The sequence below is a fragment of the Acomys minous genome, assembly GCF_964271855.1.
Source record: "Acomys minous genome assembly, chromosome: 14".
In the NCBI taxonomy this organism is placed as follows: Eukaryota; Metazoa; Chordata; class Mammalia; order Rodentia; family Muridae; genus Acomys; species Acomys minous.
Genome location: NC_140496.1, coordinates 17218849 through 17242194, shown reverse-complemented (window position 1 = coordinate 17242194; position 23346 = coordinate 17218849). Strand labels below are relative to the sequence as shown.

Here is a 23346-nt window from a genome sequence, read left to right as displayed (position 1 = left end):
ATACAAGGTTTCTCTGGGTAGCCCTGGCTGTCCTGGAACTCTTTGGCCTCATACTAGGACTTTAATGTTTCTTTGAGACAGGGTTTCTCTATGTCCCTGGATGCCTTGGAATTTGCTCTGTAGACCAGGCTGGCCTTGAACTCAGATTCACCTGCCTCTGCCTCCCAAGTGCGCCCCCACCACCCTGTGAAGAGGTATGCTATTTAACCAAACACTAACAGACACTTCCTGGGGGGGGGGGTTTTGCCCTCTGGTGTTTAACCGTGCTTGGTGATGAAGGGGATAGAGGGGCCAGTGTGGTGAGTGACACTGGGGCAGATGGGCAGAATCAGCTGCGGCCATTTTTGTTGGGATGAGCCATTTTTGCTCCATTACAAAAGACTACCTTGTGGTTTTTTGTTTTGGTGTCTGTTTTGCTTTTTTGAGACACATTTTTCTTTGTTTGTAGTCCAGGCTGTCCTCAAACCCACCTGCATCTGCCTTTTGGGTGCTGGGGTACCCTACCACCACTCAATTATCTGCCCCTACTCTTTAAAAGATTTATTATGTATAGCGTTTTGCCTGCAAGTACACCTGCACTCCAGAAGAGGACACCAGAACTCATAGAGATATGTTCAGTTCCCGTGTGATTGCTGGGAATTGAAATCAGGACCTTAACCGCTGAGCCATCTCTCCAACCCGTTTTTTTTTTTTTCGGGACAGGGTTTCTCTGTGTAGCCTTGACTGTCCTGGACTCGCTTTGTAGACCAGGCTGGCCTCAAACTCACAGTGATCCGCCTGCCTCTGTCTCCCAAGTGCTGGGATTAAAGGTGTGCGCCACCACTGCCCAACTTTTTTTAGAAAAATAATTTATTTTATGTGCATTAGTGTTTTGCCTACATGTGTGTCAGATCCACTGGAACTGGAGTTACAGCTTTGAGCTGCCCTGTAGGTGCTGGGAACTGAACCCAGGTCCTCTGGAAGAGCAGGTAGCGCTGTCAACCACTGAGCCATCTCTCCAGCCCTATCAGCCTTTATAGAAGATGGTATGTTCTTCATTTTCAGTGTCACCATTTGGGTCAGTGCGGGTATTAATTGCTTCACCCTGCTTTGTGCCTTCTCCCTCCTTTTCTGAAGCCTCCCCAGTGCTCAGATGCTTGTACACCCACACACACAAACCTTTCCACAGTGCTCACATGCCTGTACACCTGCACACACACAAACCTCCCCACAGTGCTCACATGCCTGTACACCTGCACACATAAACCAAGGTAGACCTTTTTTTTTTTTTTTGGTGACAGCTTTCTCTGTGTTTTCTTGGCCGTCATGAACTTGCTTTGTAGACCAGGCTGGCCTCAAACTCACAGAGCTCTGCCTGCCTCTGGCTCCCAAATGCTGGAATTAAATTCCTAAGCCACCACACCTCTAGACCTTGACTTTTCCTGCTGTCGTTACTTCCATTTTCATTCAAGGGCTGGACCTCTGGCCCATGTGCCCACCCCTCTGTCATGTACTCCCCTTTTATGAAACCAAAATAATTCACACCCCAAAAGACTTGTCCAAATATGCTTTCCTTTCTTCCTTTCCTTGAAAAGGGGTCTTACTGTTGCATAAGACCCTGAATTCTGGGCTCAGGAGATACTACACTGGCTAGGATCACAGGTGAGCACTAACACATCAGGCATCTTAAGATCTACATGAACGTAAATATGTACTACTCACAAACTGACTCTATAGGAAAGATGGTTTTAGTTCTGTTTTTGAGACAAGGTCTCTGTAACTCTGGCTGTCCTGGAACAGAGTGCTGGGACTGAAGACAGTTACGCCTCTGGGGGTGGAGTGCACATGACTGCCAGGTGCCCAAGGGGAGCAGAGGCAGATCCCTCTGGAACTGGATATAAAAGGAAGTGGTTAAGCAATCCCTCTAGCTTCTCTCTTGACTGGCAAAGTCTTAAAGAAATCCATACTATAAATCAGGCATTATGGCACACTCCCTTAACCCCAGCATGCAGGAGGCAGGTGGATTTCTGAGTCAGAGCCCAGCTTGGTCCTAGAGCTACACAGTGAGACCCTACTTAAAAAACAACAAAACTAGGATACGACAGAGTTGGTGGTGAATTACAACTTTAAACATTCCCTCTCTTACCTAAGAATCCTACCCACAGGAATGTAAAAGCAGTTCCCACCGTGATCCAAGACAGGGACTCAGCCAGCCGCTGTGGCACTATGGGTATTGAGCATGCTCAAAATCCTCTACCTATCACTGAGGAGTAGGGAAATATATGCCAGGGTGGCTGACAGCTACTTTCCAGTGTTAAACAGGTGTGTGTGTGTGTGTACGTGCACTAGACCTGTTCAAAAAAAAAAAATGTGTGCACCTGAACCATCAGGTTACAAAATAGTGTGAAGTATTCACACTTCTGGAAAATGAAAGCATGTGTGGAAGACAGAAGAGAAACAGTAAGGCATGTTGAGCAAGCTGATAGCTATAGTGACTCCTGAATGCACACAGAAAACTTTTATACACACTTTTTAATGCGCATATATTAGTCTAGTAAGCATAAAAATACAAATAAACCATGATTAGTAAAATGTTTCTCATAATTTCAAATTTCTTAGAATGATGTGTTACCACTGTGATTTATCCAATCTTATTCATACAATGTATGAAGTAACTCATAAGTCTGGTCATAACTTCCTTTCTGAACTGCTGCTTGGCATGACACCCCAAAACAGACGGATTGAACAGGAGGAACGACAGACCGTACCTTCAACCGGATTGTCTACCCAATAGACCAGTCTCCCTCTTAAATCTATGAGTTGCTGGCTTCAATCTTGTATGCCAATCTGAAGAATAAGGTAGGCAAGAAGCTCAGCAGGGAGGAAGGGAGGAGGTGGTGTGGGATGTGGAGTGCAGAAGGTTTCTACTGGCTCTGTCAGAGGCAGCTGGGCTACAGCCATGTCTCTCCTGGCCTCCCTGAACCACCTTTTCCACTGTCATTTATTCAAGGCTAGAGGTTGGTCCAAACACTTGCAGGCAGAGGGTGGGCAGCAAGGCCTGGGGCCCAAATATCACCAACAGCAACCATACTATCATCAAAGACAAAACTGGCTTTAAAGCCAGTAGAGCTAAGAGCTCCATGTCTTTCATGGAGACAGGGTCTCACTATGCATCTCTGGCTGCCTGTGAACTCAGAGAACCATATGCCTCTGCCTCCCAAGTGCTGGAAATAAAGGCATTTTCCCACCACACCCAGTTAGGACTGTTTTCTAAAATGTAGTATTTTCCTTAGGTTTCCTCCTACCATTTGCACAAATTTCTGTCAAGTCCAAACGTAATTCTGAATGAGGTAGGTAGTCTCTACTCAGGCCTTGGTCTTTGAGGTGCCTGTCAAGGCCTATGCCATGAAAGCACGAGGCTCCCAGGCAGGGACAGTGCTGAGGGTGACGCCAGCCGCCGGAGAAGCTTCTCAGTTGGCTATTTTCTCGATCTCATCCAAATCATCTGTATCCAATCTCTCTATCTTCTTATCTGAGGGGGAAAAAAGATTCAAGACCACCACGGACATACAATGGGCGTCACCTAGAGAGCATGGCTGGCTGGGGGTTGGGGCAGCTCCTTGGGGGGACAGTCATATTTCCCCTAGGCACAAGGCAGGCTTCCTGAGCCTGAGCAGCCGGCACCAGGGCTTGGTCTCTGAGCCCTGAATGTGCACTCCCTGACAACCATCCAGATGGAGACAGAGCCTGCCCCAGGGACAAAGGAAGCCTCCCCTTTCCCACATGCCCGCCTGAAAAGGGTTCCGGGCACAGCCAATTCAGGGACTCACTAAAATGCTCCTGGATCCTGTTGAGGATATTCATGCTGTGCTTGCTGTCAACCATGTTGACGGCCAGACCCCTCTTGCCAAAGCGGCCCGTGCGCCCAATGCGGTGCAGGTAGGTCTCGTTGTCTGGGTTCCCGTCCTTGTCCACAGGAAGGTCAAAATTGATGACGACAGACACTTGTTCAACATCAATACCTGCACAAAGGGGTTGGAGGAGGCAGGCAGGAGAGAGACAAAGGGGGCGACCATCAGCCACACACACCCACTTCCGCTGGAGACACGGCCTGCACAAGTCACACCAGGATGTGGGCACTAACTACAGAGGACTGTGGCCTAGGCTGAGGAACAGGACTCTACAAGGCAGACAGCAAGTGTCTGGAAGCTGAGCTTCTTGCTGCCCAGGGGAACCAGCCTCTCTAGGAAGGAACGCCCCTAAAATCCTCCCACCTCCGTGAGACCACAAACACAAGTACTTTTCTTGCTCACAGGGAGGGCCTGGGACCCTAAGCCTGGTGAACTGGGCCAGTCTCTGCTCACCCCGGGCACACACGTTGGTGGTCACCAGAACCTTCTCTTTGCCTTCTCGGAAGCGCTCAATCACAGCAGCCCTCTGTTCCACCATCATCTCTCCACTCAGCAGAGCCACCTGGTGGCCCTCTCTGGAGAGCTCTGCTGCCAGCCAGCTAGCTGTTTTGCGGGTCTGGAAAAGAAACCAAACATTTAGGAAATCTTAGCACCGAAAAAGACTGTAGTGTATCTGGACTGTACCTGAAACTTACCAGCTACACATTAGCATGCTAAACCTGCCCAGATGACAGGACAATAGCAAGCAAAATCTCACTTGGGAAACAATTTTTACAAAGTTTCCATTTTAAAAATATACTTTGGTGTGGCGAAATGGCACAAAGATACTACCCAGCTTGATGACCTGAGTTTGATTAGAGACTCACATGATGGACGAGAACAGACTCCCTAGGTTTTATACAGTGGGCTCTAGTTTTCCTCAGCTGGGCCCCGGAGATGACGGCTCCCCCAGGGCCAATGATCCTCTACTCACTGACCCACAAAGGCAGGCAGGGCAGGCAGCCCTGCGGCAGCTACTCACGTGGCAGAAGATCATGGCTTGGGCGATGGTGATGGCCCCATACAGGTTGCACAGGGCCTGGAACTTCTCCTCTCTGTTATTGCAAAGGACATAATACTGTTTGATGGTGTCCAACGTCTCCTCTTCGCGCTTCAGTTTGATGATGTTGGGGTCTGGGACCACCTTCTGGGCAAACTTCCACACCGAGTCTTCAAAGGTGGCAGAGAAAAGCAGCATCTGGCAGTTTCTGGGCAGCATCCTGCAAGTGGAGGCCCAGGCACTTTGCACGACTCCAAGGGCTTTGCCATCAGGAACGCAAGCTCGGCCTCCCCGGCCTGGATGGGCTGTAGCCCCAGAAGGCTGAGATGGGTACAGAGCATCCTGGGGAGGCAGGAGCAGGCCCAGCGTGACACCGGGCCGGGGGAGGGTCCCAGGTCTCTCTTCTCAACCCATGCTGGGAGCATGGTGAGAGCTGTGTGGAAAGGGCCCATCAGACACACGCTGCTGCAGAGAGCAGAGCAAAGAACCCACAGGGGCAAGAGGAGGCCTGGGCTCAAGTTCCTCCAGGCTCCAGTTCCTACCTCTGGATGCGGATGCTCTGGTCTTGGTGGCCCTGAGTTGCTATCATCACGTCAGCCTCGTCCAGAACAAACACCTTGATCTTCTTGGGGTCAATGAACTTCAGCTTGGAGCACCAGTCCAGGACGGTTCCCGGGGTGCCGATGACAATCTGCTCACTGACCTTCTGGCCTCTCTCCACTGTGAAAGAGACATGTTTTCTTCAGGTATTCCAAAGGCAAAGCCAGGTCTGTAAATGGTACTTTACACCTCCCTTCCAAACTGTCAGAACAAGTCAATTTCAGATTTCAAAACACATGGGGCCTGCTAAGATGCCTCACTGTACAAAGACTTTTTTTGTTTTTTTGTTTTTTAACCACGCCTGGCTCTCAAAGACTCTTTCCGTTCAATTCTTGAGAAGCACGTGGTAAAAGGCAAGAATTGCAGCCCCACTACAATAAACAAAGCCCGCACCGGGCGCGGTGTTGCACACCTTTAACCCCAGCACTCGGGAGGCAGAGGCAGGTGGATTGCAGTGAGTTTAAGGCCAGCCTGGTCCACAAAGTGAGTTCACGATAGCCAGGGCTACACAGAGAAACCCTGTCTCAAAAAACAAACAAAAAGAAAACACCCTCAAGCTCTGCTGCTTCACCCATGAAGTAGAGCAGCACGTGTTCAATACACTGTGGATACAAAGGGTGCAAGTTTGTTTCTACTTCCTCCTAAAAACTTCAAAAAATGGTTTTTACTTTGCTTACAAATTCCATGATCTCTGTTTAGGCCCAATCACTTATACTCACATTTATTGCCTCGAACAGCATAAGCTAGCTTCAATTCTGGATGAAACTTGCCCATCTGCTCAATCACTTTTCCTGTTTGAAGTGCCAGCTCGTATGTTGGGGACAGGCACAAGCACTGGCAGAGAAACCACAAAAGATGAGTTTGGTAATAGACAAGAGGGCTAAGGTGCTAACGCATGGTGCTACTACCTCTTCACATCGGACAGGCGCCCTACTCCCCAAGCAGGCTCACCTCTCACCAGCTGAACAAACGCCCTCAGAACAGAACCCTGCTCTCTTGGGAGCACGTGTTCAGTTTTGGTGGAGGCCTTTAAAAACTACTGCTTAAAGCTGCTGTCCCCAAAAGCTTCCTACCCTCCCCCCTCCCCCTCCATCAAGGCCTGGAGCCAAAGACTATGGTGCCAACATTAGCCATGCCTCATCACATGGCTGGCAAGAACAGCCCCAGGCTCCTAACACATACCTGAGGGTGTCTGTCTGCCGGCTCCACTCTGCTGAGCATGGCGAGGACAAAGGCAGCCGTTTTCCCAGTACCAGACTGAGACTGAGCAATCAGGTTCTGAGGGCTGCATTGACCAAGAGAAATAAAAGTAACATTGGAGCAAGGTGTGGTGAGCCATGCTTTAAATCCCAGCACTTAGCAGGTGGACACAGGCAGATCTCTGTGAGTCTGAGAGCAGCCTGGTCTATAAAGTTGGTCTAAGACAGACAAGGCTACACTTTTCAAGAAACCCTGTCTCAAAAAAATAGAAAAAAAAAAAACAAACAAAACAAACAAAAAGAAAAAAGAAAAAAAGAAAAAGAAATGCTTTTATTCATTCATGTATGTATGTCTGAATGTCTGTGTCTAGGTACGCCATGTGTGTGCAAGTTCACGGAGACCAGGAGAGGGAATCAGGCATCAGATCCCCTAGAGCTGGAGTCACAGAAGTTGTGACCAGCCTGACATGGCAGTAGGAACCAAACCTGGCTCCTGCGCCAGAGCAGGAAATGCTCTTATAGCCACTGAGGCAACTCTCCAGCCCTTTCAGAGATTATCATTATGTTTAGACATGTAGTGTTTTGGGGAGTGGAGATTTGCAAGCGTGAGGTCAGGACCTTTAGGAGTTGGTTCTGTCCTTTTACCACCTAGGGCCCAGGGACTCACCCACGCGTGCCAGATACTGGAAAGTGCATGTAGCTGGGTTCACACGAACAAAATCCTCATTCCAGATTCTGGAGTGTCCTAGTGTTAATGGCCCAAGTGTCCCAGAGAGATCAAGAATGCAGAGTAAGATCTGGGCCACAAAAGCCCCGATGCTGTTTTCCACTGAACTGTACCTTCAGCTCTTTCTGAACACTCTCTTCCCATCTGTACAGATGTTCAAGACACTGACACAGGTGGCACATCCTTCCTTTTCTCAGGGTTTTATTGCATAGTTGAGGAGACTGGCTTCAAACTCAGGAACTATGATCTTACTTCTGCATACTAAGTTCATAATTATGTCTAATGGGGGTTTTAGAAAGAAACCTTACAATCTATCCCACCTGAAGTCAGGTGTGGTGGTGCAGGCCTTTAATCCCAGCACTTGGGAGGAAAAAAAAGGAGGATCTTACTCTATAGAGTGAGTTCCAAGACAGCCAGGGATACACAGTGAAACTCGATCTTGAAAAAACACAAAAGAAGTTGAGCTTAAAAAGCTCTACAAAATATGAGGGCTGGAAAGATGTCTCAGAGGTTAAGGGCACTGTCTGCTCTTCCAGAGGTCCCGAGTTTAATTCCCAGCAACCACATGGTGGTTTACAACCATCTATAATGAGATCTGATGCTCTCTTCTGGCCTGTAGGTGTACATGCAGACAGACCACTGTATACATAGTAATAAAGAAAATAAATCTTTAAAAAAAAAAGTTCTACAAAATGTAGTATCACTTATCTAGGCTTTAAAAACATGCAAACTGGCTGAGCGGTGGTGACGCCCGCCTTTAATCCCAGCACTCAGAAGGCAGAGACAAGCAGATCTCTGCAAGCTCGAGGCCAGCCTAGTCTACAAAGCGAGTCCAGGATAGCCAAGGGTATCATAAAGAAACCCTGTCTTCAAAAAACCAAACAAAAACATGCAAGCTGTCTTTCACAGCGTTAGACACCTATGCACATAGGGAAAGTATAAAGGCGCCTGAGGAGATAACCCATCTCAGGATGGCAGCTGCTTCAAAGCGGGTAGGCAAGGGACGGGAAGGGAGAGTCTACAGGGGGCTCTACGTGCACCTGGATTAATGCAGTCTCTTTACATGCTAAAGCTAGAGATAGTCCTGGCATCTTTCTGTATATGTTTTAAATTACTTTATGTGTATGGGTACATGTTTGTCTACCGCTTGTATGCCTGGTGCCCTTGGAGGTCAGAAGAGGGCAACATCCTCTAGGACTAGAGTTATATACATGGTTGTGAACCACAATGTGGGTGCTGTGAATTGAATCTAGGTCCTCTGGAAGAGCAGCAAGTGCTCTCAAGTGCTGAGCCATGTCTCCAGCCCCTAAAAATAGTTTTGAATCCAATTTTTTTTTTTAAAGAAGCAGAGATTAAACCTAGGTCATCAAGAATGCCAAGTAAGGGACAGGACTGTTAGCACATGCCTTTAACCATAGCACGCAGAGGCAGAGACAGGCAGATCTCTGAATTCAAGGCCATCCTTGCCTACAGAGCAAGTTCTAAGACAGCCAGGGCTACACAGAGAAACCCCATCTCAACCTGCCCCCCTCAAAAAAATGAAATGTGCTCACGTCCACGTGATTCTCCCTGTACTTTTGAGGTTCTTTTCCTAAGAAAGCAGGTTGTCTCAGGCAGCTCCCACCCCCCAGTTTGTGCCCACCAACAATGACAGCCATTCATGAAGCACTTAGTTAAACCAACCCTGGAGAGGTACAGTGGGGTCTGCACTCACGGTTCAGCAAGCATCATGGGCAACGCATTCTCCTGGATCTTGGATGGTCGATTGAAGCCCATGGCATAGACTCCTTGGAGAAGCTGTGGTTTCCTGGGAGGAAAGGCAGAGGTGAGATGGGTATTGAGCAATTAAAATGTTTTTAGAGGCTTTTCTTATACTAGCTCTAAGAAGACGTAATGCTTCCTATCTCAATCAAACTATTATTCTAAAGTTTATATTTATTTATTTATTTATTCCCTATATATGTATGTGTGCTTGTGCCATGGTGTTCAGGTGAAGGTCAGAGGGCAACCTGCACAAGTCAGTGTTCTCCTTTCACTATGAAAGTCCTATGGACTGAACTCATGTTACCAGGCTTGGTGGAAAGTGCTTTACCCAATAAACCAGCATACCAGCTCCAAACTATTTTTTAAAATGATTTATTTTTTTAATCTATATGTATGCATAGACGTGTGAGGATGCTCATGGAAGACAGAAAAGGGGACTGGATCCCTTGGACTCCCATGGGGTGAGGAGACCAAAACACCTCAAACCAAAGCATCACCTCAGCTGCTGTTATTCTGAGACTATTACACAGTCTCCTAGATAGACTAGAAGGGCCCACGCCTTCAGCAGCCCCGCCTATCTGCTCAGAGCTGGATGACAAGTGTTCCTTGGAAATAACAAAAAGTAGTATTTATTAATTCATAACATGAATTATAAAGGAAAACACTGCTTGCTCTACTGTTGCAATGTAGAATTTCTTTAGGAAAATGGAATTTTCTGAGTTTTTGTAGTGTTCCAGGTAGCCAAGGCTATCCTTACTTATTCTGATCATCTTACCTCAACTTTGAAAAAGTATTTTTAGAGGGGTGGTGGTGGCACGCACCTTTAATCCCAGCACTTGAAAGGCGGAGGCAGATGGATCTTTTTGAGTTCAAAGTCAGCCTGATCTACAGAAAGAGTTCCAGGATAGCCAAGGCTACACAGAGAAGAACCTATAAAACAAAACAAACCAGCAAACCCAAAACTAATTTTACTCTTGCAGATAAGGTCTTCTTATGTAGCTGTGGCTGTCCTGGAAGTTGATATACCCCACCCTGACTCATCTCTTGTGTGCACCACCACACTTAGGCAGTCCTGCAGTACAGGGGACTGCACCTAGGGCTTCATGCAGGCATGCCTGGCAAGCACTATACCAACTGAGCTACATACCCAGTCCTGGCAACAAGTTCTTAAGTAACTTTATAACCAGTATCAATTAAAATTACATTTCTATTGTATTTACAATAAATTCTCAACTACCTTTATATTTACCAAAAAACACACAAAACTCTACTTATTTTTAATTTTTTGTTTGTTTGTTTGTTTTTTGAGACAGGCTTTCTCTGTGTAGCTTTTATTTATTTATTTCTCTGTATAGCTTTTAGTTGTTCTGGACTCGCTTTGTAGACTAGGCTGCCCTCGAACTCATAGCAATCTGCCTGCCTCTGCCTCCTGAGTGCTGGGATTAAAGGCATCTGCCACCATGCCAAGCTGGCCTTGAACTCACTATGTTGTTGAGGGTAATCTTGAATTCCTGATCACTTTACCTCTGCCTCTGTTGAGTGCTAGGATCACAGTATACCCTGTTGTGCTCAGCTTTTCACAGAAAAGTTAATAGCTGGACATAGTATCTCATACCTTATAATTGCAATACTCAGAAGAGGACTGCCTTGAGCTGCATATTAGCCTGGGCTAGTGAGTTCCAGGTCAGCCTGAGCTACTAAATGAGACTTTATGTTAAAAATAAAAGGGGCTGGAGAGGACAGCAACAGACTAGCAGGATGGCTATGAGGAACGGCACCTGCTACCAAGACTGATGACCTGAGTTTGACCTGTCAGATAGACCCCAGATGATAAAAAAGGACAGCTGACTCCCAGAACTTATCTCTAACCTTTGTCCAGGTGTGCAGATAAAATGAAAAATTTATATTAAATAAAGTGAAAATATGAAACATCTGTAGTAAAAATAATTTTAAAGGGGCTGGGGAGATGGCTCAGGAGTTAAGAGCACTGGGTACTCATCTAGAGGACTTGAGTTCAATTCCCAGCAACCACATGTGGCTCACAACCATCTGTAATGAGACTGACACCCTCTTCTGTCATGCAGGTATATATGCAGATAGAGTGCTCATATACATAAATAAATAAATCTTTTTTAAAAAGCCAAACCCAAGGGCTGGAGAGATGGCTCAGAGGTTAAGATCACTGTCTGCTCTTCCAGAGGTCCTGAGTTCAATTCCCAGCAACCACATGGTGGCTTACAACCATCTACAATGAGATCTGGTGCCCTCTTCTGGCCTGCAGGCAGAACATGGTATACATAATAAATAATCTTAATAATCATCATCATCATGCAAACTGGGCATGGTGGCAAATGTCTGTGATCCTAGTGTTTGCAAAGAGGGTGGGGGAATGCTGGATTCCCAGCTTGCTGGCCAGCCAGTCTAGCCAACAGGTAAGCTGTGACTTCAGTGAGAGGCCATGTCAAACCGTAATGTGGGTAATGACAGCATGATGCCCGCATTGATCCCTGGCTCCAAGTGGGTCCCCATGCATTCCCACGCCCCGGCGCACACACACAGAGTGAGAGAACCCCAAACAGCAATCTAAGTTCCATCTGCTTCAACTAACTAATAAGAGAAAACTTGCCTAAAAGGACAAGTCAAGCTCCAAGTCATAGCTCAGCTTTGTAAGTGGAGCCCTAGGCTGGCCAAGGCAGGAGGATCTCTGCAAGTTCCAGGCTAGCCAAGGCTACTTAGCTAGGTTCTTTCACAAATAAATAGCAATCCACGAGGAGCTAATTGAGAGTGCAAGTCTTTCAAATGAATCAAAAACTCAGAGTGTGGCAGAACTAACTCAGACTTAGGAAACAATAGAGCACATCAAATTGTCCTGATACAGCTGAAACAACTGGCTCCCACCCATAATCCTAGCACTTAGGAGGCTGAGGCAGGTGGATCACTGTGAGTCCTAGAGTAACCTACACTGCCTCGTGCTATATAGTAAGACCTTTAAAAAAGCAGAGGGTCAGAGAAGAAGGCTCATGGTTAAGAGTGTTGGCTGGACTTGGAGAGGACCAGAGTGCTATTTCCAGAACCCACACAGTGACTCACAGCCGTCTGTTACTACAGTTCCAGGTCAGCTGCCTTAGGGTCTCTACTTGCACCAGGCACATACAGGCGTGCAAACAAAAGGACTCATGCATCATAAAAACATCTAAATTTAAAAGTGCTTTTTTGTTAGGCAGTGGTGGCACACACCTTTAATCCCTGCACTCGAGAGCAAGAGGTAAGTGGATCTCTGTGAGGCCAGCCTGGTCTACAAAGAGAGACCAGGACAGTCAGGCCTAAAACAGAGAAACCCTGTCTCGAAACAAAAGCAAACCAACCAACCAAACCAAACCAAAAAGACTGATGGGAGGCCGGGCGTGGTGGCGCATGCCTTTAATCCCAGTACTCGGGACGCAGAGGCAGGCTGATCCTTATGAGCGCAAGGCCAGCCTGATCTACAAAGTGAGTCTAGGACAGCCATGATTACACAGAGGAAACCACCGTATCTTGAAAAACCAAAAAGACTGGTAGGAACATTAACATGAATGGGGCTGCTGAGATAGGTGAGTTGGTCAAGTGCTGGCCACACAAGCATGGCTTTACACATCTAGCACCATGTAAAAGCTGAGTACATGCCTGCAGTCCCATGGACAGTAGAGGGCAGAGACAGGAGGATGCCTGGGACGCCTAGCAGAAGGGACGTGCTCCGGGTTGAGAGCAATCTTTCCCCTCACACACACAATATCTGCCATATGAGCTCCATCCACTCTGCATTTATCAAGTGGTCAGTGTGGTAGTGTTGACTATAAACACAGTGCTATACAGCCTAGTCTCATTTCTAATTAAAAACAGGAAACCCCTTCTAAGAGCTGTTCATCATATCATTAAGCGGTCCCTTCCCTCAAGGCTGGCCTTGTGGGTTGTGCTGCACTCTAGGTACCAGGAACCCAGGCTCTTCAGACACTTTCTAAAAATGTTTGTAGGACTAGAGAGATGGCTCAGAGGTTAAGAGCACTGCCTGCTCTTCCACAGGTCCTAAGTTCAATCCCAGCAACCACATGGTGGCTCACAACCATCTACAGTGAGATCTGGTGCCCTCTTCTGGAATGCAGGCATATATGAAGGTGAAGCACTGTATACTTAAATAAATAAATCTTTAAAAAAAAAAAAAAGTTTGTAAACCCTGTAGTCTTCCAAAGGGCTTACCTAATAAGACATGTTCCTGACATCCAGAAATCACCTGTCAGCCAATATTTTATTCAAAGTTCTAAGAGTATAAAAGAAAAAAAAACTTTCAGCCTCTACTCAGAAAATCACACGTATAGTCCCAGTTACCCAAGAGCCCAGGTGTCCAAGGCTAGCAGCATAGTGAGATTCCACACATACTCTATAGCCCAGGCAGATCCTGGACTTCTGATCCCACTTAAAAGCAGCTAGATTATGGGCCTGCACCAACACCAGACCACTCTGAGCTCCAGTGTCCAAAGAAAAGAGTTATACTGGAAGAAAAAGAGTAGACAAGGGAATGGTAGAAGACCATCAGTGGTAACCTTATTCATACAGTCTTATGTGTTCCAGGCAGGCTTCAAACAGGCTGTGCAGCCTAGAATGACCTTGAGATTTTGACCCTTGTGCCCGCACATTCTTCCAGATGCTGGGGTTATAGGCACACAACCTAATGCTTGCTTTGTGCAGTACTAGAGATAAAGCACAGGACTTCCTATTTGTTGAGCAAACACTCTACCACTATGTAATCCCAACCCTCCCACACTCACTTTTGAGTTATGTAGATTACCACTTAATTAAAGACATAAATATGATTTACCAAAACAAAAAAATTTCTTTTAAAAAATTTTTTCAAGAAAGGTTTCTCTGTAACCTTGGTTGTCCTGGACTCACTCTGTAGACCAGGCTGGCCTAGAACTCACAGTGATTCACTTGCCTCTGCCTCCAGAGTGCTGGGATTAAAGGCATGAGCTGCGGCCACCACCACCCAGCTGATATACAAAATTAAAAAAAAAAAAAACCCAAACAAAAACAAAACAAAATTTAAAGCCAAAAAAAAAAAAAAAGTCCAGAGGAATCCAAAACACTAGGTCTATTGTCTCTGAGTCAGGGTCTCTATGCCGTCCTGGCTACACTAAACTCAGAGATGTCCTGGTTCTGACTCCTGGCCTGGGAGTAAAGCATGTTTGGCCACGCCCAGTTCAGAGACTGGGAGAGACTGGGGAGCAGCTGTCAAAGCTAAACACTCACAGGCGAAGCTCTTCGAAAGACTTCACTGAGTAGAGCGGGGAGTTTGGGTCCCTCTGCAGCACTTCCACTTGGTTGGTGTTATCCACAAGATTGCTTCTGATCAGCTTGTTGAGCAAAGACTGAGCAGCTCTGTCCTCTGTGAAGAAAGCAGATTTTCTTCATCCACTGGGGCAAGCCCCACCCTTGAGAAAATACTTGTGTTCCCTCTCCCTGAACCAGACCCTAACAAACACTCAGAGTTGGAGAAAAGCCCACTCCCACCCCCTTCCATCTTTAATGTACTGGAGTCTCACTTATTTTTAACCTACAGGTCTCACGTGAACTGCAGCCCCCTCCTGCCACAGGGTCCTGAGTGCTTGGGTTCCTGTCCTTGAACTGCATCACCTATTTTTTGTTTTTAACCTCATTTACCTTTAGCTTGTCAGAGAGCTGAGACCACAAGCACAGATGCTTCTTTTCTTAATCACCTTATTACCTATAGTGACACCCTTTGCCTTTTGTTTTCTAGTGCTGGATATAGAACTGAGGGCCTAGCACACAGTGGACAGGTGTTCTGCCTCTGAGGTACATGTCTAGCCTGACACACATACCCTTGTAGCATTTGTGTGTGTGTAATGTATGTGTTTGTATGAGTACAAAGGTGCACATGAGTGTGGAGGTCAGAGACTGAGAGCATGCATCTTCCTCAACTGCTTCTTCACCCTATTTTTTAAGACAGGTCTCTCAATGAGCCTGTAGCTCACCAATTGTTCAGACTGGCTGGGCAGAGAGCTCAGGATCCCCTGTCGTCACCACCCCACCCCTCCAGCAGAGCTAGGCTTACAGGTGCAGGCTACTGCTCCTGGTCTCCATGTGCTACAAACTGGGGTAAGAGTCAGGTCATGCAATGGCGGAAGCACTTTACTGAATGAGCCATCTTCTCTGGCTTCAGGGACAGCACACTCTTGACTTCCTCCTCACTTACCTGTTATTTTAAGTCAAGAGTGTCTCTAGCTCCAGGTGGGTAAGCGCTGGCCACACTAAGTCTCTGGCAACAGTAAAGAATGGTTACCTTTCTCTTCATCCTCTGTCTTTTCTGCAGTGCTGCTGGCTTTGATAACACCTATGTAAGAAAATAGCTGCATCAGAAAGACAAACACTAAACCTAGAGGTTGGACAATGTAAGCACTAAAACTAAACTGCACAAATCTGAACAGCTGGAATTTATGTTTAATGGATTTCTCGTTTACAATGTATGTAAGTGCATAAGAAAAACTTAAATTTGAACTTAGAATCACAAAAATATGTGATTTCTGACTTAGTTATCCTAAAATACAGCATAGCATTACACAGTGAATTCTAATCCCTATTTTTTACCTCTAAGACCAGAAACTCAGCCAGGTGCAGTGGTGCACGCCTGTAATCCCAACACTTGGGGAGGCAGAGACAAGGGGATCCCTGTGAGGTCAAGGCCAGCCTGGTCTACAAAGAGAGTCTAGGACAGCCAAGGCTACACAGAGAAACCCTGTCTCAAAAAAACAAAACAACCCTCCAAACAAAAAAATCAAACAAGAATAACAACAAAACAGACTAGAAGAGGGCATCAGATCACATTATAGATGGCTGTGAGCCACCAACCCCAAGACTAGAGCAACTTTTAAACTGACTAGACGTTTTGTAATGAGACTGTAGAGAAACAGACACTTCCAGGCTCTGTAAACAGAACTATGAAGTCATAGAATACTTAGAGCCTTACATAGAAGTGAATATCTGTATTCCTAGGACTGGGGAAGCAAAAGCAAGCTCACTCAGAATTTGAGGCTAGCCTGGTCTATATATAAATTCCAGGTCACGGGAGGCAGAGGCAGGCAGACTGCTGTGAGTTCGAGGCCAGCCTGGTCTACAAAGTTAGTCCAGGACAGCCAAGGCTACACAGAGAAACCCTGTCTTGAAAAACCAAAAAAAAAAAAAAAACCAAAAAACAAAAAAAAAATTCCAGGTCAGTCAAGGCAATATATTAAAACGCAGTTCCTAAACACTAAAAATAAAACAATCTTGGGGGCTGGAGAGATGGCTTGGAGGTAAAGAGCACTGGTTGTGCTTCCAAAAGTCCAGAGTTCAATTCCCAGCAACAACATGGTAGCTTACAACCATCTATAATGTGATCTGATGCCCTCTTCTGGCCTGCAGGTGTACATGCAGGCACAGCACTGTATAGAATAAATAAATAAATCTTAAAAAACAAACCAAGAAACAAAACAAAAAACCAATCTTAATGAGGGTCCTTTGTTTTGTTTTTGAGACAGGGTCTCATGTAGCCCAGGCTGGCCTGAAGTTTGCTATGTAGCAGAGGATGGTACTGAACTTCGGATCTTCTTGCTTTGACTTCCGAGTGTTTAGATTACAAAGAGCATACCTGGTTTATGTGGTGCTAAGGACTAGATCTGGGTTCCAGTGTGCTATATAGCAGTCTACCACCTAAGTTATATCCTCACCCCTAATTTGAAAATATTTGTCAAAATTGTGAATCACTGGGTAAAGGAATTTGCTGCCAAACCTGATGACCTGAGTTCAATCCCCAGGTCAGGCCACACCTGACAGGACAGATCTGCTGCAGTAAGTTGAGGCACAAGCGCAGGTGTAATAGGCACCCAGTCTGTAGTTAGCAATGACTCACCATTGGTGTCTGCTTTGACTTTCTCTTCCTTGATCTGCAAACTGCTCATCTGAGTAAGAATAAAAGGAAACAGTAAACAAAAGAGCCAAGCAAGGAAGGCAGTGGGGCGGCCTGGTGAAAGGTTAGCAGAGACTACTGCAGAGTTGGCCAGGGAGCTTATTTGCTCTATTCAGTACAGACACTCTAAAGGCCTGGGCAAAACATCTCGTGTTACCTCAACAGCACAAACAGAGGAGGTGAACATGGCATAAACATAATGCTGTAAGACAGAAGGGGGAAAAGCTTCAAACAGTTGCTTTTCTTCTAACTTACACTCTTTCTAGAACTTCTCCAAGTTTTTGTTTGTTGGCCTGGGTTTTTGGTGATGCTGTGTCAAACCCGTAACACAGAACAAACTGGACAGATGTGTTGCCACTAAGCCATGCCTCAATCTTTTTAACCCCAAAATTTAATAAATTACAGCCCTTTATCCTATCAACCACCTGCAGGTGAGTTAGTTTTAAATGTGTCACAATAAGCCAGGTGCAGAGAGACAGGCCTTACCCAGCACCTGCGGCACAGTCAGCAAGACCAAAAGTTAAAGATCATGAGTTAGATTTGAGCCACGTGAGACTTGCCTTAAACAAAGCAACAAAATCAATGCCCGCCCCCCCCCATCAAAAAAGAAACCTATTACAATGAAAATTTTTAGAACTCCAATTTTTTTTTCTTTTTTAAAATTAACTGTAGGCTACACAGTCTTATCAACACAAACTGGATTGGTAATTTACAATAGAAAGTACAATCAGAGCAGTAATTAATAAAACTGCAATCTAGTCTCCACTTTCACAAATATTTATGCTCTAAAAACTGCTAAGAGTGTGACCTAAGCTGAGCATGGGAGGCAGAATCTTCATGAGTTCAAGGCCAGCCTGGTCTACAAAGTGAGTCCAGGACAGCCAAAGCTACACAGAGAAACTTTGTCTTGAAAAGAGTGTGACCAGGGTTGGGGATTTAGCTCAGTGGTAGAGCACTTGCCTAGCAAGCGCAAGGCCCTGGGTTTGGTCCTCAGCTCTGGAAAAAAGAAAAGAAAGGAAAGGAAAAGAAGAGAAAAGAAAAGAGTGTGATCTAAAGAGGGTGTGATAGCTAATCTTGATTGTCAACTTGATGTTTCTTTGAATGAACAGAAGACAAACCCCTGGCTGGCCTTTAATCCCAGCACTCGGGAGGCAGAGGCAGGCAGATCTCTGTGAGCTGGTCTGCAGAGTTCCAGGACAGCCAAGGCTACACAAAGAAACACTGTCTCAAAACAAACAAAAAACTCCAGAAGACAAACCCAAGAGGTTGAACTGAGGCAAAAGACCTATGCTCAATGTGGGAATCACCATTCCAGGCCTTAGGGTCCAGGCCTGAATAAGGGTGCAGTGTGGCTTCCAGCACCATGGCTTCCACCACTCCAGACCGTGTGCCCTTCCTAAACCATAAGCCAAGATGAACTTTTGTTTGTTTTTGGTCAGGGTTTCTCTGTGTAGCCTTGGCTGTTCTGGCCTCACACTCAGAGGCGCCTGCCTCTGCCTCTGGAAGGCTGGAATTGAAGGCGTGCACCACCACGCCTGGCCAGAATAGGCTTTTACATCATTCCTGTCATGTATTTTGCCACAGCAACTAATTCAGATGTTTCCAGGAGAGTCGGATGCAGTTGTGCACACCTGTAATCCCAGAATTCAGGAGGCAGAGGCAGGGAGATCTCTGTAAGTTGGAGGCCAGAGTGGTCTACAAAGCAAGTCTAGGACAGCCAAGGTTACACAGAAACCCTGTCTTGAAAAACAAACAAAACAAAACGAAACAAAACAATTAAACAAACAAAAGACATGTTTCCAGGGCCCTGGGTCTGTCCCCAAGACCCCTAAATTAGTGTCATAAGTTGTTGGTTTTTGAGACAGGGTCTCCCTACATAGGCTTGGCTGTCCTGGAACACACTACGTAGACCACCTGTCCTTCAAGACATCCACTGCTTCAGTGCTGAGATTACAAGTGTCAGCCGACACACGTGGCATGCCACCTAGAGCCACTATGCTGCTCAGACTTGCTATGCTTTGCTAAATGATATGTGCTTGCCAGGTTGGCTCTCCAACTCTCACTACTATAGGTCTTTAAGAGGAGGAGATCTACTCTCTCATGTGCATTACTTACTTTTCTACTGCTGCAATGAAACATAACCAGGACAAGTTACAGAAAAGCTTGTTTGGGCTTGTGGTTCTAGAGTTATTCTAGGGATAGGAGTCCAGGAGGGCAGAACACAGGCATGGTGGCTAACGGTAGATGCTGAAGACTCACATCCTGAACTGAATTCACAAGGCCTTCTTGCAGTGCATCCTTCCTCCAACAAAGCCACACCTCCCAAGCACCCCCCAAACAGCAGCACCAACTGGGGACCAAGTGTTAATTGCCCAAGTCAATGGAGAACATCTCAAACCACCACACCATAAAGAGTTTTCATCTGATCTTTTTAGGAACCAAGTTTTCCAGAGAACACACACAATTTCTCCTTTAATGGGGGCAAGTCCATGAGGCTTTAATGTGGGAAAGGCATCTAATAGCAGAACTTATTAGTGGTTGGCTAATCCTCATTTTCAGAGTGCATATACAGAGATCAACAGAAATATACACCTGGGATGGTCTGAACATTTGATTAAGACCATCTGGAGTTTTAATTCAACCTCATTAATTAGAGCAGCCTCCGGAAGGCCTGATGAAAGAGAAAGCTAACCAAGTCCGTTAAAGCACGGTTTGTTATGAGGAACAGATGGGTTAACATGCAGCTCTCTGAGGTGCTAGACAAAGGATGTCAAAAGCAAGAGTCTGTCAGCATTTACTTAGCGGTACTCTCGGGAAGGGTGGATTCACCCTCAGCACATGGCCTCTGATAATTAATCCTGCCTCTCCGGACAGGAAATGCACACAGGTCTGTGTGGTGAAAGGTATGTTAAGGTAGTGTGAAGTATATCTCAAGGGGATTTCCGTCAACCTCCTGAGAAGCAGAATGAGCAGGTCAAATACCAAGGATGTTCAAGTGGTTGTGGTGACAGTCTTCTCATAATGAGATTAGGAACAGACCTTAAAAAAAACAAAAATCCCTGCAATGCTGAGGTGTCTAACCCAGGGCCTTATTCAGGCTAGGCAAGTGTGACTTACAAAATGAACTCCCCAGCTTTGGATAATACATTTGTTTGTTTGTTTGTTTTTGAGACAGGGTTTCCTCTGTGTAGTCTTGGCTGTCCTGGAATCACTGTGTAAACCAGGCTGGCCTCGAACTCACAGCGACCCGCCTGCCTCTGCCTTCCGAGTGCTGGGATTAAAGGCCACCACGCCCAGCTGGATAACACATTTTTAAAAGCCAAAAAGATGGGTATGGTGGCACTCTCCTGCAATTACAGTTAAGAGCGTTACTGGAGTTCAGTAGTTTGAGGCCTCACTGGACATCAGAGTTGGATTCCCTGTTCAAAACACGTAACTAAGCCAGGTGTGCTGGCACCCGCCTTTAGTCGCATCACCCAGGAGGCAGAGGCAGCTGGATCTTACTTCAGGGCCACTCTAGTCTGCAGATCCAGTTCTAGGACAGCCAGGGCCACACACATAATTAAGTTGAAAAAAATTCTGTCACTGTATTTTAGGTATTATCTAACATTAAACATTAGACTTGAAACTTCAGACTGGGGCTCATAATATAGCTCAGCGGGTATTTCATGTCATCAAGCCCGATGAATTGAATACATCCCTGAGACCCACACTGTAGACTGAGCACCTACCCTTACAAGTTATCTTCTGATCTCCACACCTGAACTATGGCACATACATGCTCCAAATACACATACATATTCGAAGTATAATAAAGGACCTAGAGTTATCGTTCAGTGGTTAAGGGAGCTTGTTGCTCTTGCCCAGGGCCGGGGTTTGGTACCTAGCACCACAGGGAGGCTCACACCGGTCGTAACTCCAGTCGGGGGGTGGGTGGGTAGGGGGGTACAACACTCTCTTCTAGCATATGTAGGCACAAGAGTGGTGCACAGATACCCACAGGCAAAACACCCCCCAACACACAAAACATAGATATTAAAAGGGATTTGAGGCCACCCTGAGCTAAAAAGTGATCTGTAGGCCAGCTGGGCTGTCTCAAAAACAAAACAAAGTCAGCAATTCTGTAACTTGAACACTCACGAGGAGCCAGAAAGATAGGAATCCAACCTCACCTACACAGCAAGTAGGAGGTCAATCTGGGCTACACTGTCTCGAACCCACTACCACCAAATAAATAAATAAAAAGAAAGAAAGAAAGAGCTTACTAAAGAGTTTGCATTTGTAGCTAAGTGAAGCATTAACAGAAACAAAGACCGCTATTTTGGAGAGCTACAATCACATTAAGCATAGATGTAGGGGCTGTTTGGCGAAAAGCAGAATAAACTCACTCAATAACTGTCCCTTAACAATGAAAAGAGAATTTGATGCTGCCATTTCTTCTAAAAGGTAAAAAGAAGGGCCAGTTTAGGGCCTCCTCGCACACATAGTGAGGACAGAGTCACCATGGGAGCAACTTTTCATCCAGACTCGGATAAGATGCCTCGCTTAGGGTTTTCTCCACTCCAGGAGCAAAGCAGCACTAAGCGATTGCCCGCGGCCAACTCAGCAGCGCGCGGGCGCTGGCCAACCCCACTCGGAGGTCCCCGTGCTGGAGACCGCGTCCGCCTCAGTCCCCTATCCCCACCAGGCTACTGACCGACTTGACAGCGGCTTCCTGCTCGTCCACCGCCAGCGCCCACGAGTCGGTGGCCATGGTCCCCAAAGCGAGCGCGAACTGAAGAGAGGCTCTGCACTCCGCCAACACCAGCGTAGAGTCCCAGCCCGCGCCAAGTGCCACTCACGCGGAGCGGAAAAAGACTTGCGCGGAATTGACGTCACTTCCGCGCTCGTGCGGTCTTCTCCCGTCTGTCTCCCCGGTGGATCAGCAAACGTGCTTAGCGTTTTAAGATCCTACTTGGCTTATCTCTGAATTCGAGGCCAGCCTCGTCTACAGAGAGAGAGAGTGAGTTCCAGGATGGCCAGAGCCACGCAGAGAAACCTTGTCATAAGAAAAACAAAACAAACCCCCCTACGTCGCTAGCTGCGGTCTGATCGTAACGCCGTAGAGCTCTGCAAAGAGTAACTTAGTTCTTCATTTAATACTAAATATTTTCTCGCTTTTTTTTTTGGTTTTGGAACAAGCTGTCTAGTTGTTAGCTGACTTGAACTCGGTTTCCTCCATCACCTCTCATATGCAGAGATTACAAGGGATCCGACTGGCTCTCGCGGTCATAGACACACATGCATATAGATAATTTAAAGAATAAAATAAGCCTGGCCATGGTGGCATATGCTTTTTATTTTTTTAAGATTTATTTATTTATTATTTAATGCAGTGTTCTGCCTGCATTATGAGCTTGTAAACTAGAAGAGGGCACCAGATCTCAGTATAGATGGTTGTAATCCACCATGTGGTTGCCGGGAATTGAACTCAGGACCTTTGGAAGAGCAGACAGGGCTCTTAACCACTAAGCCATCTCTCTGGCCCACTTTTCTTTTCTTTTTTTTTTTTTTTTTTGAGACAGGGTTTTCTCTCTGTAGCCTTGGCTATCCTGGACTTGCTTTGTGGACAATGCTGGCCTCAAACTCACAGAGATCCTCTTGCCTCTGCCTTTCCCAAGTGCTAGGATTACAGGCGTGCACCACCACGCCTGGTTTATTTAATGAATTTTTAAAAACTATTTCTTTCATACTACCTGGATCTACTGTGAGGTTGATTTCTGGTGGTTTAGGCTGAAGCCCCAACTGAAACAATAAAAACACTCAGCTACCATTGGAAACAGCTCTGGGCCCAGCCCACAGCTAGCCTGTACACTTCAGAAGGAGTACACCCACAGTGAGTCCTTTTTCTACACCTAAGGCCAAAGAGAAGGCACTTTCTGAGAGTTCTTACAAAATAGCTTGCCCTGAGCCAAGTACTAACTCAGCTGAACATGGTAACAGGAGTTAACATCTACACCTGATTTTAGCCAGAAGGCCTAGAAGTGGTAATAACTTAAAAAAACAAAAACAAACAAACAAAAACCCTTCATTTTAAACCAAGCATGATGGAATATGCCTTTAATCCCAGGACTCGGGAAGCAGAGAGAGGT

The 23346-nt window shown here is 46.2% G+C and overlaps 1 protein-coding gene across 1 annotated transcript; it reads right to left on the bottom strand.

Moving 5' to 3' along the window:
• Positions 1–1709: 1709 nt before the first annotated feature.
• On the bottom strand, positions 1710–22083 carry LOC311583270 (ATP-dependent RNA helicase DDX19A). Its single transcript, XM_084756680.1, has 12 exons — positions 21912–22083; positions 17159–17207; positions 15554–15604; positions 14503–14638; positions 9170–9262; positions 6712–6814; positions 6249–6363; positions 5472–5649; positions 4912–5149; positions 4344–4506; positions 3810–4001; positions 1710–3511 (listed from the first exon to the last, which is right to left on the bottom strand). The coding sequence occupies exons 1-12, from the start codon at positions 21966–21968 to the stop codon at positions 3450–3452; spliced, it is 1437 nt and encodes a 478-aa protein (XP_084612806.1). The 5' UTR covers positions 21969–22083; the 3' UTR covers positions 1710–3449.
• Positions 22084–23346: the final 1263 nt, after the last annotated feature.

Excerpts from the sequence above, each read along its gene's own strand:
- LOC311583270 (XM_084756680.1), bottom strand. The coding sequence starts at position 21,968 with ATGGCCACCGACTCGTGGGCGCTGGCGGTGGACGAGCAGGAAGCCGCT. Across the intron at positions 14,639-15,553 it reads GACAGAGGATGAAGAGAAAG|AGGACAGAGCTGCTCAGTCT; the intron begins GTAACCATTCTT and ends CTTTCTTCACAG. Across the intron at positions 4,507-4,911 it reads AAGCCATGATCTTCTGCCAC|ACCCGCAAAACAGCTAGCTG; the intron begins GTGAGTAGCTGC and ends TTTCTTTTCCAG.